Genomic DNA, 12761 nt, shown 5'->3' with positions numbered 1-12761 from the left:
TAAACACGTATTACTTATATGAACAACAAAAACAATAAAGATATTCCTGGGAGGGCTAGAGGGGAGCAAAACTGATTTGTTTGGAAATTATTTTTATTATGTTTGGAAATTTATGTTATTGTTGTTTTCTAACATATATCATGGTTTTTCTTAAGACAGGACATACATGCACTCCTTTTTTCTTCCATTCCTCTATGTTGCACATATTGGTTGCCTTCCCAAGATAAATAATTACTCTTTCCATACCTGATGGAGGGATCATCATTCTACGATCCTGCTCCCATGGAGGAGAAAGGGACCCAGTATCAGAAGGTGCCCTATGAGCATCAGGCAACCTATCACAGCTTGATTCTCCTCGTTCATTAGTATTCTGATGGTCCAGAGGATTCCCTGGGCCTCTTGAGCCTAATTGAAGAAAAAAATAAAATTCTGTTTTATCTAAAAAAATATTATAAGACCTACAATCAAATGAAATCCAGGTAGCTCAGATTTGAACAAAGTTTTCAATGCCATAAGACTATAATTCTATCCTTCCAAAGCCGAGGACAAAGTCTAGGTTAAGAGGGAAAAATAATTTTGCCATGTATATAAACAAACAATTGCCTATAAGAGTCATTTATAAATGTTATCACCATCATTATTTATATATAAAATCTGTGGCTAAGTTGTAAATTACAAATACTACTCTGAAAAACAAGAGTATAAAGTAAATTTCAAAGTAAAGATTTCTATGCCAGGTAGAATAAAATAATTATAAAATAAGGTTTTTGTTGCTTACACTAATATTCTAATAGTCAAAAGGAGCAGGATTCTTTTAAAACAGTCATCTTAGACACTATATAGCTATTTCAATAATTATACAACTACTCACAGTATTTTTTTAGAACAACTCTTTTAGAAATGTACTCGGATTAACATAAGAGCCATTCAAGAAACAGTATCTCAGTGTTAAAACAGGACTCTTCTGTCCAAAAATTACTTTAATAAACTTTATACCCACCAGATAAATTTGGCTTTAAAGGGCTTTTAGCAATTTCTGAATATCAAATTCACCTTCAAAAAGAACTCACAACTCTGAAGGCAAGTCTAAAACAAGAGTTTCAAAAACAACAGCACTCTTCGAATAAACACTTTGAACAAGGTAACACTCATTTGGATAAGGAAATCAGCATGCTTACATTTATAAAAGATCATCATTACAAAGTTCCCTTCTTAGGACCACAAAAAGAACAGTACCTCAGTTAATAAAATGTTTAATTAAAATGGAAAAAACAAATACAAATTTTTTAAACATTAAATAACAAAATATGTTACTATTTAATTTATCTGTCGCTGAGGGGGGAAGGAGGTGTTCTCAAAATTATATTGCCCAAAAAATAAAAGCTTTTTCCTTTCAAGGACTAGCTTTTATTTAAAACAAAACAAAGAAAAATAAATAAATAAAAAATAATAAAAAATAAAACAAAACAAAGAAACAAAAACATTTTTTACTAGAAATCTTCCTAAAATTTTTCCCACATTTCAGTACACTACTTTAAGAGAACAGACTAAGGCCAATTTGATGTTTTCTTGGTAACTTGTACAAATCAGTATAAGAATCCTTCATATACCATATGATTGATATATATATATATATATATGATTATACATATATAATCTTTTAAAATTTTTTCTATCTACTCTTTTTTGTTTTTGTTTTTGTAGAGTCAGGAGGTAAACTGACTTTTATATTCAGAAGTTCAACTCTTTTCCTTATAGTTGTATATTCCACTGATTTCCCCAAATCTTTCCTTCTAGCTTGTTCATCCTTCTAATAAGTTCATTAAAGGAAAAAGGCTGGGAAAGCAGAAAATTAAATTGGCAAAAAATGTGCAAGAGTCAGTTAGGCTAAGTTCATCTAGCGTGAAACACAGATCTTTAAAGGAGACAAAGACCTTCTCCTGATTGCTTCCTTTCGGAGGACCAAAGTACAGCCAACCAGGACTACCAGGCAAAATACAAATTTGAGAATGCTTTAATGTTAAATTTTTCATTCAGACCAAAAGCTCCATGAAATTTACTCAAAAAGAAGTTATTTTCCTTATATCCTACCTTATTCAAACATGTATCTCATCCAAATTTTCAAATTTAAAAAACAAAAGGAAGAAAAAGTACACTAGTTATCCTTCCTTGGTTGGTCACAAAACTTTTACTTCAAAGCATCTTTTTTAAGACCTACTGATAACTTACCTAAAACTTCCGTAGCTTTTCTAACAAACAGCAAAAACCCTTGCAAATAATCTAAACACATCATTTCTTGAAAGTAATTAAAGAGGAGAGGAAAGTAATTTAAATAGGAGAGGAGAAATCAAAGGTAATTTTTACTCTTATTCCAAATATTCAATTGACTACAAGCAATCCTTGACTTATATCATTCAACTCCCAGTGATTCACATTTGCAGTTGAGCCAATTATACCCTTACTTTTATAGCAGTTTTTCAGATGTTGGCTGTAACCATTATAGTGCATGAAATTAACCTACTCTTAATCAGCAATTTTTTTGATGAAATGAAATAGAAATGAGAAGAAAATACCAGAAAGTTTCAAAAATAGTAAAGGCAGTACTACTTCATGTAAATGGTTCCTATCATATTTATGTTGGTGTACAATAGGACATGATATAAAATGTATTTCTTATTGTTTAGATCAAGGTAAAAAATCAGGGGGAAAACGAATTTCAGGGCACTTATAGCACACATGAGAATTTCAAAATTAGTCCCCTTCCTAAAGTGTTCAAAGCAAAGTTCTACCAGAGCTCCAAGTGTCAGCCTGCAACTCACTCTTTCCCTAGGAGCTTTCAGTTCAAAGCCAACACAAGCAAAGGTTCTCTCTGAAATGTCTCCAGGCTGTGGGCCCAAACAGCAGTGGGATTGGGAGGTGGGAGGGACCAGTGCTAAGTGTACCAAACTGAAGATAAGGAAAGAAGATGTAAATAGAAAATGGGCAAAGAGAGAATATCCCATAACTATAAAGTAGCAAATTTATTTTCTCATTCTTTGAAGGAAATCTCAATGGAAGAGCTCCAAAAATATTTAAAATAATGGCAGCTTCAACGGTGAAGTACACCCTCCATGAGAGACTATTTTGATAAGCAGTATCTATTTCAATATATGAACTTTGATAAGTTAGGTTTAGTTTGGTGTTTTTATTTAGTCTCATTACTTTCTCTTCCTACCACATTCAATATGCTAAAATCACTGATGGTTGGGTGGGGGGTGTACGGTTACAACACTGATGAAGAATGCTATCAGCTCTTATACAACACATACTTGAGGCTAAAAATCTAAGACTTTTGATTTGGGAATAAACAGTGCTCTGTATCTTTGCATTTTGCCATAATTCAAAGGAAAACTTTAAAGCAACTTGACAAAGTGAACAAAGTATGGTAAAAGATTGAAAGAGGAAAACGACTCCAGGGTGAGTGCTGATGAAGTAAATGAAAAAAGACCAAGAGCTACTGCATAGGCTTGAGTAGCTGCTGAAATTCTCCAAATTCCACACAGGGTAAGAAAGCAAATAATCTTGGGCCAGTTTCTCAAAGTATTAATGAGTCATTTAGGTCTCCTTTATGGCTCTCATCAAAACTCTGCCTACAAGAGAGCACTTCTGAATTACTCTATTCTAAAAGGAAGGTTCTTTCTTTGACTTTCTGATTTTCTACAATAAAAATATCATGATAATGAAGTAAAAACAGACTGTAGAAATTCTATATTTTAATGATATTTCCTTAAAATACAATCTTATGCTAGGTTATATTATTATATTTTATGTGTTCTTTATAAAGTGCTATATTATGTAGTATAACATATAGTCCTTAAAAAGCCAAAATGATTTAAAGATATACGCATCAAGTGTTTGACCAAAATGTAACCTATTATAACCCTGTTTCTAAGAGAAAAATATATTAAAATTAGATATCAGAGAGCTCCTTTTCCAAACAAAAGTACTCCACAATAAGTGCAAGGAATGCCTGTATTTTCCAAAGATTTATTTTAAAGATCATTTTAAAGATAAGTTGAGAAAAAATATAAATAAGGAAGAAATGTAGAGTAAAAAAGATGTTTAAACAATATACCTCTTCCTCCTCCCCCTGGAAGCAAAGGTGAGAGTCTGAGTGGACCCTCCAACAAAGTTGGAGGGGAGAGAAAAGCTCTCGTTTCAGATGAAGGTCGACCCAATGGTGAGGGACCATATGGGGAATGCTCTGGAATAATTAAAACAGCATATTTAAATTCATAGTTTCAATTAGCTACACTATAGATTAGAATCCCATTTCAACAATTTCCATCAGGTCACCCTATTGCCAATTTAAGTTTAATCCACACCCTGAACACTAATTATGCCTTGGGTTTTGCTAATATAGGACAGAATTAAATATGGAACACTGTGTTTTTCAACTCTGTCTACCAATTGGATACTATAGTCAATAAAAATATTATCCTCTTGGTAACTAATATACTTAATATTAAGCAAAGGATACTGGTGATATTTTAGCAGTATAAGAGGATTTGGGGGCCATAAAGTTTGTTTGGTTTTGCTTTTAATGGCAGTATGCTTCCAGATATTTCAGCTGGTGACGATTGTAATACAAAGGGCTCAGCTTAAATTAGGACCAGATAGCCTGTATTGGGCTATGAATTATTTGAGTAAAGCTCAGATTTTGAAAAGCAAAAATGCAAAATCCTCTGAAGCATCAGAAATTACTTTTGATTCAATGACACTGAAAATTCAGTTTACATACACTTATTCATCAAATCATTTGATAAACCATATAACCGAGAGCCCGATCATTTTACAAACTTCACCACTCCCAAGTAATGATGCTTCCAAAGATCAAAAATCAACATCAAGAAACTTAAATACCACCAAAATAATACTTATAAAATATGTAAATTTTATTATATAGCTTATATAATAGTCAAATTCAGTTACAACAAAAGATCAAAGCATTATTTAATCTTTCTGAAACTTCTGCATTAGGTTCAGAAGAGAATTCCTTCTGTATAATTAATTCCCTCTAATCCAAACTCTGCTACTATTGAAATTAATAATAATCTATTTTTCAATGTAAAAATTGACTTTAATTTTTATGAAATTACACTCTCAAAAGTGATTTTTACACCTTCAAATGGTTATTAAAATGGGATTCCACCTATATAAAGATAGGTTTACTTTCACTGCCTTAGATGCTTAATTCCAATTCAACCAAAAATTATTTTGAAAAATTTAAACTATTTGGAACAGTATGAGATCATTAAAAATGCTAACTCGCAAATGAGTGGATGAAAATATTAAATATATCTTCCAAAGAACTAGCCCTCTCCTGGAGGTAATTAAAGCAATCAAAGCTCAGATTATTAAAGTTTTCCCACCTTTATTGATACTTTTAAATATTTAAGGTCAACTGTTGTAATTCTTGTTTTTATAATTCAAATTCCAATAATAGTGGATATGTTAACAGTCACAATGTTATTCCATTTAAGTACTTCTTATTTGTTCTCCCCAAAAATAATTATTGAGTACCTTACTATGTGCCAGGCACTTTGCTTTTTCAAGGAGTTCAATGTACTAAATGTACGTCATGTTACAAATGCCCACTAAGAAATGGAGGCAGCAATTATTTACACTATTGCTGGAAACAAAACTCAGAAACTTTAGAGACTGTGATAGAACTCAGATTAGACTCCTGGCTCCAAAATCTGAAATATTTATAATATATAGTAGTATTAATTTACACTAATATAAAAGGTATGTGCAATATATACATATATATGTATTTTAAATGAGTGTTTAAAAAAAAAAGACTACCTCTGCCAAATGCTGTATTTGGAACATCAAGTGCATAAGGATCTTTTTCTAAAAGTTCAAATTTAAACTCTGTTTCAGTTAATCTGCAAATAAAGAACAAACATCTCTAAGTTACTCATCCAAGAAAAGAACCCACATTTCAAGAAAAAAGCCACCACCAAGTGCAAGGTACTCTTTACTACCTCAATATCTACATAGAAGAAATAGATCTTTTAAAATTATTCTGATAAGATATGAAATTGTTGAATAACTATATTGAACACCTGAAACTAATATAACACTATGTGCTAACTACACTGGAATTAAAATTTTAAAAAGAAATCAAAACAAGTAAATATTCTGACGAAAACATCATCACCCTACTACTTATTCTGGAGTAATGTTTTTTTCTGCCTAGTGATAGTTTCGTTGAGGTTTGAAATCGCTTTGTTTTGTTCCGTTTTCAAAACTAGACTACAATGAATACTATTATCACAGAACCCAAATTTTAGAAACAGCAGAGCCTTCCAAGGTCAACCAGCTCAAATCTATCATTTTACAACCAAGGAAATTGAACTGAAAGTTTACATAATTTATTCAAAATGAAAGTGCCAGGATTAAAATACAGGGCTCTTAGCTGAGTCATGTCTGCTTTCCATTGCAATGTTACCCACGATTCCAATCATAACATAAAATAGGAATCCAGCGAACTCATACTACTATTTTACTCCTAAACCTTTTATCTGAGAAATGTGACTTTTTAAAACAATCTTATTTCTAGTTTTTGATCATTGGATCTGAAACAAAACATTTAATCATATAGTTTTAATTTCAGAGTAGAAAACAAGCAAAAAGACTAATAGAAGATAATGTTAATAGTACATTCTGGCAAGAAATTAAAGACCTGGGAAGATTATCACAATCCTCCTAGAAAATTACTCTTCCCTTCAATTATACATTATAAACTTTGATTCTTCCTTTCATTTTACTATTGTAAGGCAATGTCACCCAATACAAGAAAACCAGAGAATGGGAGAAATAATAAACATTTATTCTACCCATTTATCTACTAAAAGATGCTAGTACTCTGAGAATTGCTACATCAGAAATTTGTCTTTTCTCTTTCCATCCCTTATAATCAGCTTCTTCCTACTCTGGTTTAGAAAAAAAAAAAAAAATTAAGCTATGCTTTTTACAGAAGAATATGTGAACAGTTTACTCTGCTAAAATAACTTCTGTAAGGGCAGCCCCAGTGGCGCAGTGGTATAGCGCCGCCTGCAGCCCGGGGTGTGATCCTGGAGACCAGGGATTGAGTCCCACGCTGCATGGATGGAGCCTGCTTCTCCCTCTGCCTGTGTCTCTGTCTCTCTCTCTCTCTCTCTCTCTCAATAAATAAATAAAGTCTTAAAAAAAATAAAATAAAAAAATAACTTCTCTAAGACAAGAGTTCCAAATGAAAAATCTAGTAACTCATAGTAAAGCTAATAAATATTTCACAACTAGGTACACTAGATTCACTGCCAGTTGTTTATCCCTATAAAAGAGTACATAATAAAATAATAACTAAAAATAAAGTAACAAAGTCTTAAAGTATCCCCAAAAAGATACTTACTTTTGTCTATTGTGAGCATTTTCTTTCCTTAAATCATTAAGATTTCTTTCAGCAGTCCGAGCTGCCAACTTAAAGAAAATAATACGGTTTTTTTTGAAAATACATTTTTAAAATAACACAAACATAAATGAAAAGATAAGTATTCATAAACATTACAATCACCTAAGTATCCATTTCAGAAACTCAATGTAAAAGATTTTTAAATGGGACGCCTGGGTGGCTCAGCGGTTGAGCGTCTGTCTTTGGCCCAGGGCGTGATCCTGGAGTCCCGGATCAAGTCCCACATCAGGCTCCCTGCATGGAGCCTGCTTCTCCCTCGGCCTGTGTCTCTGCCTCTCTCTCTCTCTGTCTCTCATGAATAAATAAAATCTTAAAAAAATTTTTTTTTTTTAATTTAGGGAATTTTTTAAAAAGGAATGAGTTTCCTATAACCAGATGACATGAGTTTAAGACTGGAGTTTGATCATGTGCTTGCCAATGAATGCTGTTATCTAGATGTGAAGTCAAGGATTAGCACTATTTGGTGCTGTAAATACCCAAATACCACAAAAAAAGCAATGTAGGAGGACCCGGTTTAGGCTGATGGGAATGGAGACTCAGAATCATTAGGCTTGGGTAAGCTGGCTAAAATACCAGAAAGCCATCTCTGGAGAGTTATCACTATAATTCTATGAAACCATAAAGGTCTAAAACAGTTTCACAGCATCCCCGTATAGGCCATTTTTTTAAAGGCTCAAAGCATGCAGCATGTCTATTAAGTGCACAGCACTGTAAAAATCATTATTTCTATAGTCTTTTTTATATGCGTTTAATGAAATTTTTATTTAAAAAAAAAGATTAGAAAATCAGATACGTATGTTACAAAAAAAAAACTTACAATAAATGCCAACAACATACAATATTCAATCTAAATAGTTTGTGGGCAAAAGTTAAAAGTGTATGGAATACTGCATGTTTCCCATCATTCTGTGAACTCTCCAGTTATGAAGCAGTAGTCTATGGAACATCAGACCTGGCCAAACTAATACAATCCACTTGGGCAAATGAATGTATCACAATGACTCAATCTATAACCATAACTTCTTACAAATAAAAAGAACTATCAAATGTATTCACTTAAAATTATGAACTACACATTAAGACTATCTGGCCTAAGAATAAAGTATGTTAAATATTTACACACACAAACACAGCTTAACCATATTTTAGCAATATTAAAAAGATTCCAAGTGTACATCATTTTCTAGTATATAACCATATAATCAGTTTTATAGTAACAAAACAGAATATTACACCAAAACAATTTTAGTTAAGAAAATACCAATGCATTTAACATTTAACAGTGCAGAACCAAAACTACTTCTAAATGTTTTCTACACAGTATAACATATTTACTCTTAATTATAAGGCACAAAACAATGCAAAGTGAGTAAGTCAAAAGCAAATTTCACTGATTCTCGTGGTATCAATATGAAAGATATTGAAAGATATATATTTGTTTTTATGCACTGATGCTAAATGATTACAGACTTTTGAAAAGCTTATACTTCAAAGGTTAAGTAAAACTGTAATTTCAATGAATGACCACATTGTATTCAGATATTAAATACTTATGTGCAAAAAAGCATTCTATTAAGTACAGGTGTTAAGGAGAAAGAAATAGTCCCTATCTTAAGAAGCTTAAATGTGTGGTAAAGACAATTATAAATGACCAGAGTACTTGCCACAGAACACATAGAAACAAAGTATTATGTGAGTTCAAAGGAAGAAAAGGTTAAATCTAATGGTATGGAGCAAAAAAAATGGTCAAGGGAAAAAGTAAAATCTGAAACTATGAAATTATTTATAACAGTAAAAAAGTGGAAACAAAGGAAGCATTTATCAAATGGGAAAAGTTTATATAAATTATAAAATATTCATTAAAAAAATCTGTAATATAATAAGAAAGCAGAATATATAAAACAGTAATAATATATAGTATGTTTTCACTTTTTAAATCATATGTGATTTATGTCTAAATATATTCTTTTAGGTATAGAAGTGATATTGCTGATTACTTCTTTGTACATCTTTTCTATGTAGTCTGAACTTTTTATTCAGTAAGCATACTTTATTTTTATGAAACCCCCCCAAAAAATCTTCATTTTGAGGGGCACCTTGGTGGCTCAATCAGTTAAGCAAATGGCTTTGGCCCAGATCATAATACCAAGGTCCTGCAACTGAGCCCTGCATCTGGCTCCCTGCTCAGTGGGGAGTCTGCTTCTCCCTCTCCTTCTGTCCCTCCCCCTGCTCATATATGCACTCACACTCTCTCAAAAGCTTTTTTTTTAAGATTATATCTATTTATTCATGAAAGACACACAAGGAGAGGCAGAGATATAGGGAAAGTGAGAAGAAGGCTCCCTGCGGGGAGCCTGATGCGGGACTCAATGCCAGGACCCTGGGATCACAACCCGAGCCAAAGGCAGACACTCAACCAGAGTCACCCAGATGCCCCTCAAATAAAATCTTTTTTAAAAGGTCATTTTGAGACATAAAAGGTATTTTTTTTGTATGTTTTAACATGAAGTCAGTGTCTTATTTGCTAAACAAGAAATGTCATGTACAATAACAGAAAAAGCTCGGACTTAGAATCTAAAAGGTCAGAATTTCAATCTCTACTCTTCACTCTTTGATCATGTAATCTTGGGCTGTTTTCTCATCTGTAAAATTTGAATTATAATATCTATTTTACAGAGTTATTCTGTGGATTGAGTAAGTAATATGCCTTTAAGTCTACTGTCTAGAACACAAGAGATTAACATACATCAGTTCTTCTCTTTTTTTTTTTTAAGTTTTTCTCATCTTTAAAAAGTAATCTGCATCTTAGTATTCAGAAAGTGGTGAGGAGTGGTGAAAAAGACTAAATTCATCTCCAAGCCCAGCTTAATTCAGTAACGAATCTTCACTTGAGCCCTCAACATGAAATCTGAGAAATGGAAAGAGCCTAGATATTCAACATGTCTAATTCTCAACCCATGCTGGAACTCCACTCCAGAAACATCCACATCTAAGAAGTACCTCCCAAGCTTCAGTGTAACAGTGTAATAACAGCATGTACTGAGTGCTTACTATGTGTCAGGTACCTGGCTAACAACCTTACTTTAGTTATCTCACTTACTCATCATAATTACTCTATGAAATAGGTACTACTGATGTATCCATCTTTCCTTACAGGTAAGAAAACAATATTTTTTGTCGTTACAGGTGATGGAACCAGAATACCTATCACAACAGGCTGATTAGGCTGATTCTAGAATCCACGTGTTCACCCAGTAGGCAAACTGTCTCCCCTTGAAGACTCCTAGGGACAAGTCCTACAAAGGCCAGCTGTTATAACAGTTCTACATGTCAGACGGATATTTCCTACAATTAGTGAAATCTGCATCCTTATCATTTCCTGATATAATTCCCCTCTGGAGCACTCACATGCCATTTTTCATGATGAACTTTTTCCTGATGTGTACCAAGTAATTCAATACTGAGAATCAGATACCTGAATTGTATAACTTTTACAACTAGAAGAGGCTTTCAATATCACTTAGTTCAATCTGTTGTTTTTACAGATGAGTTAACAAGCCCAGTAATTTTAAGTAATTTGTCCACAAATAATTAGTGTCAATCCAGGGCCCTCAAACAATTAATCCATGAACATTACATCGTCTCCCCCAGAGAGAGCATAACCTCCTTGCAAAGTAAAAGCAAAGAGGGAAAATCAGATTTTTGTGAATAACTGTGTTGTAACAAAGTATTCACTTCATAAAGAGCATAATTTCACTACCAGTAAAATTAAAAGAAACTTATTTAATACTATCCTTAATTTTTAGTGTGAAAGTGTACCTTTTAAACTACTCATTTAAATTAGGAAAGGGGCACCTGGGTGGCTCAGTTGGTTAAGTATCTGTCTTTGGCTCAGGTCATAATCCGAGAGTTCCAGGATTGAGCCCCACACTGGGCTCCCTGCTCCACAGGAGACCTGCCTCTCCCTCTCCTGCTTCCTCTTGCTTGTGCTCTCTCTCTAATCAATAAATAAAATCTTTATAAATAAATAAGGAAAAAGAACCATCTGACAAAGAAAAGTTAATACTTACCCAATTATCGTGTGCTTTTTTCTCATGGGAAATAATCTGAAAAAGAAATCCATTAAAATACTACTGATTTTCTTAAGTAAAAAATTTCACATCTACCAATATAACTTAGTACACAACTCATAAACTCAAAAATAACTCAAGCATCTCTGAAAAGTGAGTAACATTTTTAAAGCAAATTTTCATATACACATGATCTACTCTAGTATATTCTTAAAAACTCAATGAATTTTTTTCTAGTAAATTTCTGTTTTATGCAATAATCAACTACAATGAGTTACCAACTAAGAGATAATTAGCCTGAGTGAATATGAGACCCCAACGTGGATATATGTTTATTTATTTATTCAATCTACATTCCTAAAGAAGCAGGAGACATGGTAATTTTAAACAAAGTCTCTTATTTCAGAACTTTGGCTCCCTATAAATGTCCCACAGACACGTGCAAAAACTCAAGAGAGGTGTACAACTATCAAGTAACTATACTCCTGCATCAAAATAGAGATACCAATTCAAACAAACGATAATTGTTTTAATTTACACACAACACACACACACACACACACACACACATATACCTGCCCTTGATAAGAATGAATGGTTCTCTCCAATTCTTCTTCAAGATCTTTGGCTCGCTTTCTATAAGGAATAATCATTCAAGGATTAACATATACTAAGAAATGAAAGAATACACTATGTCTAATGAAAATATTAATTAAAGCATCTAGAGTGCTTTATGTAAAAAATAACTCTAGAACTCCACACATTTAACCACCTTTAAGAGGTTCTAAAGGAGTATATTTTTATCTGATATAATTTAACATTAACTGTGCTTTAAGAGTACTACTACTCTGATTTACCTAAACCAAAGGTCATGCAAGGATTTATATGGTATACTGGTTTATTTTTATTTTTAAAAGCATGAACTTGGGAGATTTATTCAGATGTCTGTAACCATAAAAGAATTCTAGGAAATTAACCATTTGTGTAAAATAAAATGATACTTACTACCTTTACACGACTGGTAGGATAATTTCTTCTTTTGGATAAAACCCAAGCTTAGTCTTTCTAATATAAAATGAAATATCACAACTATTTGAGATATTGCTAAATCCTGCCCCTTATTTTCTCAATATTTTCTATTATTTCCATGGAAGTAATAAGTGAACTAAGGAAACAACTAGATAAACACTTCT

The 12761-nt window shown here is 32.6% G+C and overlaps 1 protein-coding gene across 6 annotated transcripts in view; it reads right to left on the bottom strand.

Annotated features, from left to right (window-relative positions):
• MIA2 (MIA SH3 domain ER export factor 2) overlaps positions 1–12761 on the bottom strand; it is an 89515-nt gene that overhangs the window by 16049 nt on the left and 60705 nt on the right. For 4 of the 6 annotated variants that reach the window (XM_026019006.2, XM_072761470.1, XM_072761473.1 and 1 more), the window contains 6 exons: positions 12144–12204; positions 11569–11604; positions 7439–7506; positions 5848–5930; positions 4115–4243; positions 247–405 (listed from right to left, as the gene is read on the bottom strand). In XM_026019006.2, the coding sequence (XP_025874791.2) occupies positions 247–405; positions 4115–4243; positions 5848–5930; positions 7439–7506; positions 11569–11604; positions 12144–12204 (536 nt within the window). The remainder of the gene's footprint in view (positions 1–246; positions 406–4114; positions 4244–5847; positions 5931–7438; positions 7507–11568; positions 11605–12143; positions 12205–12761) is intronic. The other 2 variants (XM_072761471.1, XM_072761472.1) reach the window with 1 other exon arrangement.

The sequence above is a fragment of the Vulpes vulpes genome, chromosome 6 (assembly GCF_048418805.1).
Source record: "Vulpes vulpes isolate BD-2025 chromosome 6, VulVul3, whole genome shotgun sequence".
Lineage (NCBI taxonomy): Eukaryota > Metazoa > Chordata > Mammalia > Carnivora > Canidae > Vulpes > Vulpes vulpes.
Note: the sequence above shows the minus strand (reverse complement) of the source record. Positions and strands in the feature narration are given on the sequence as shown.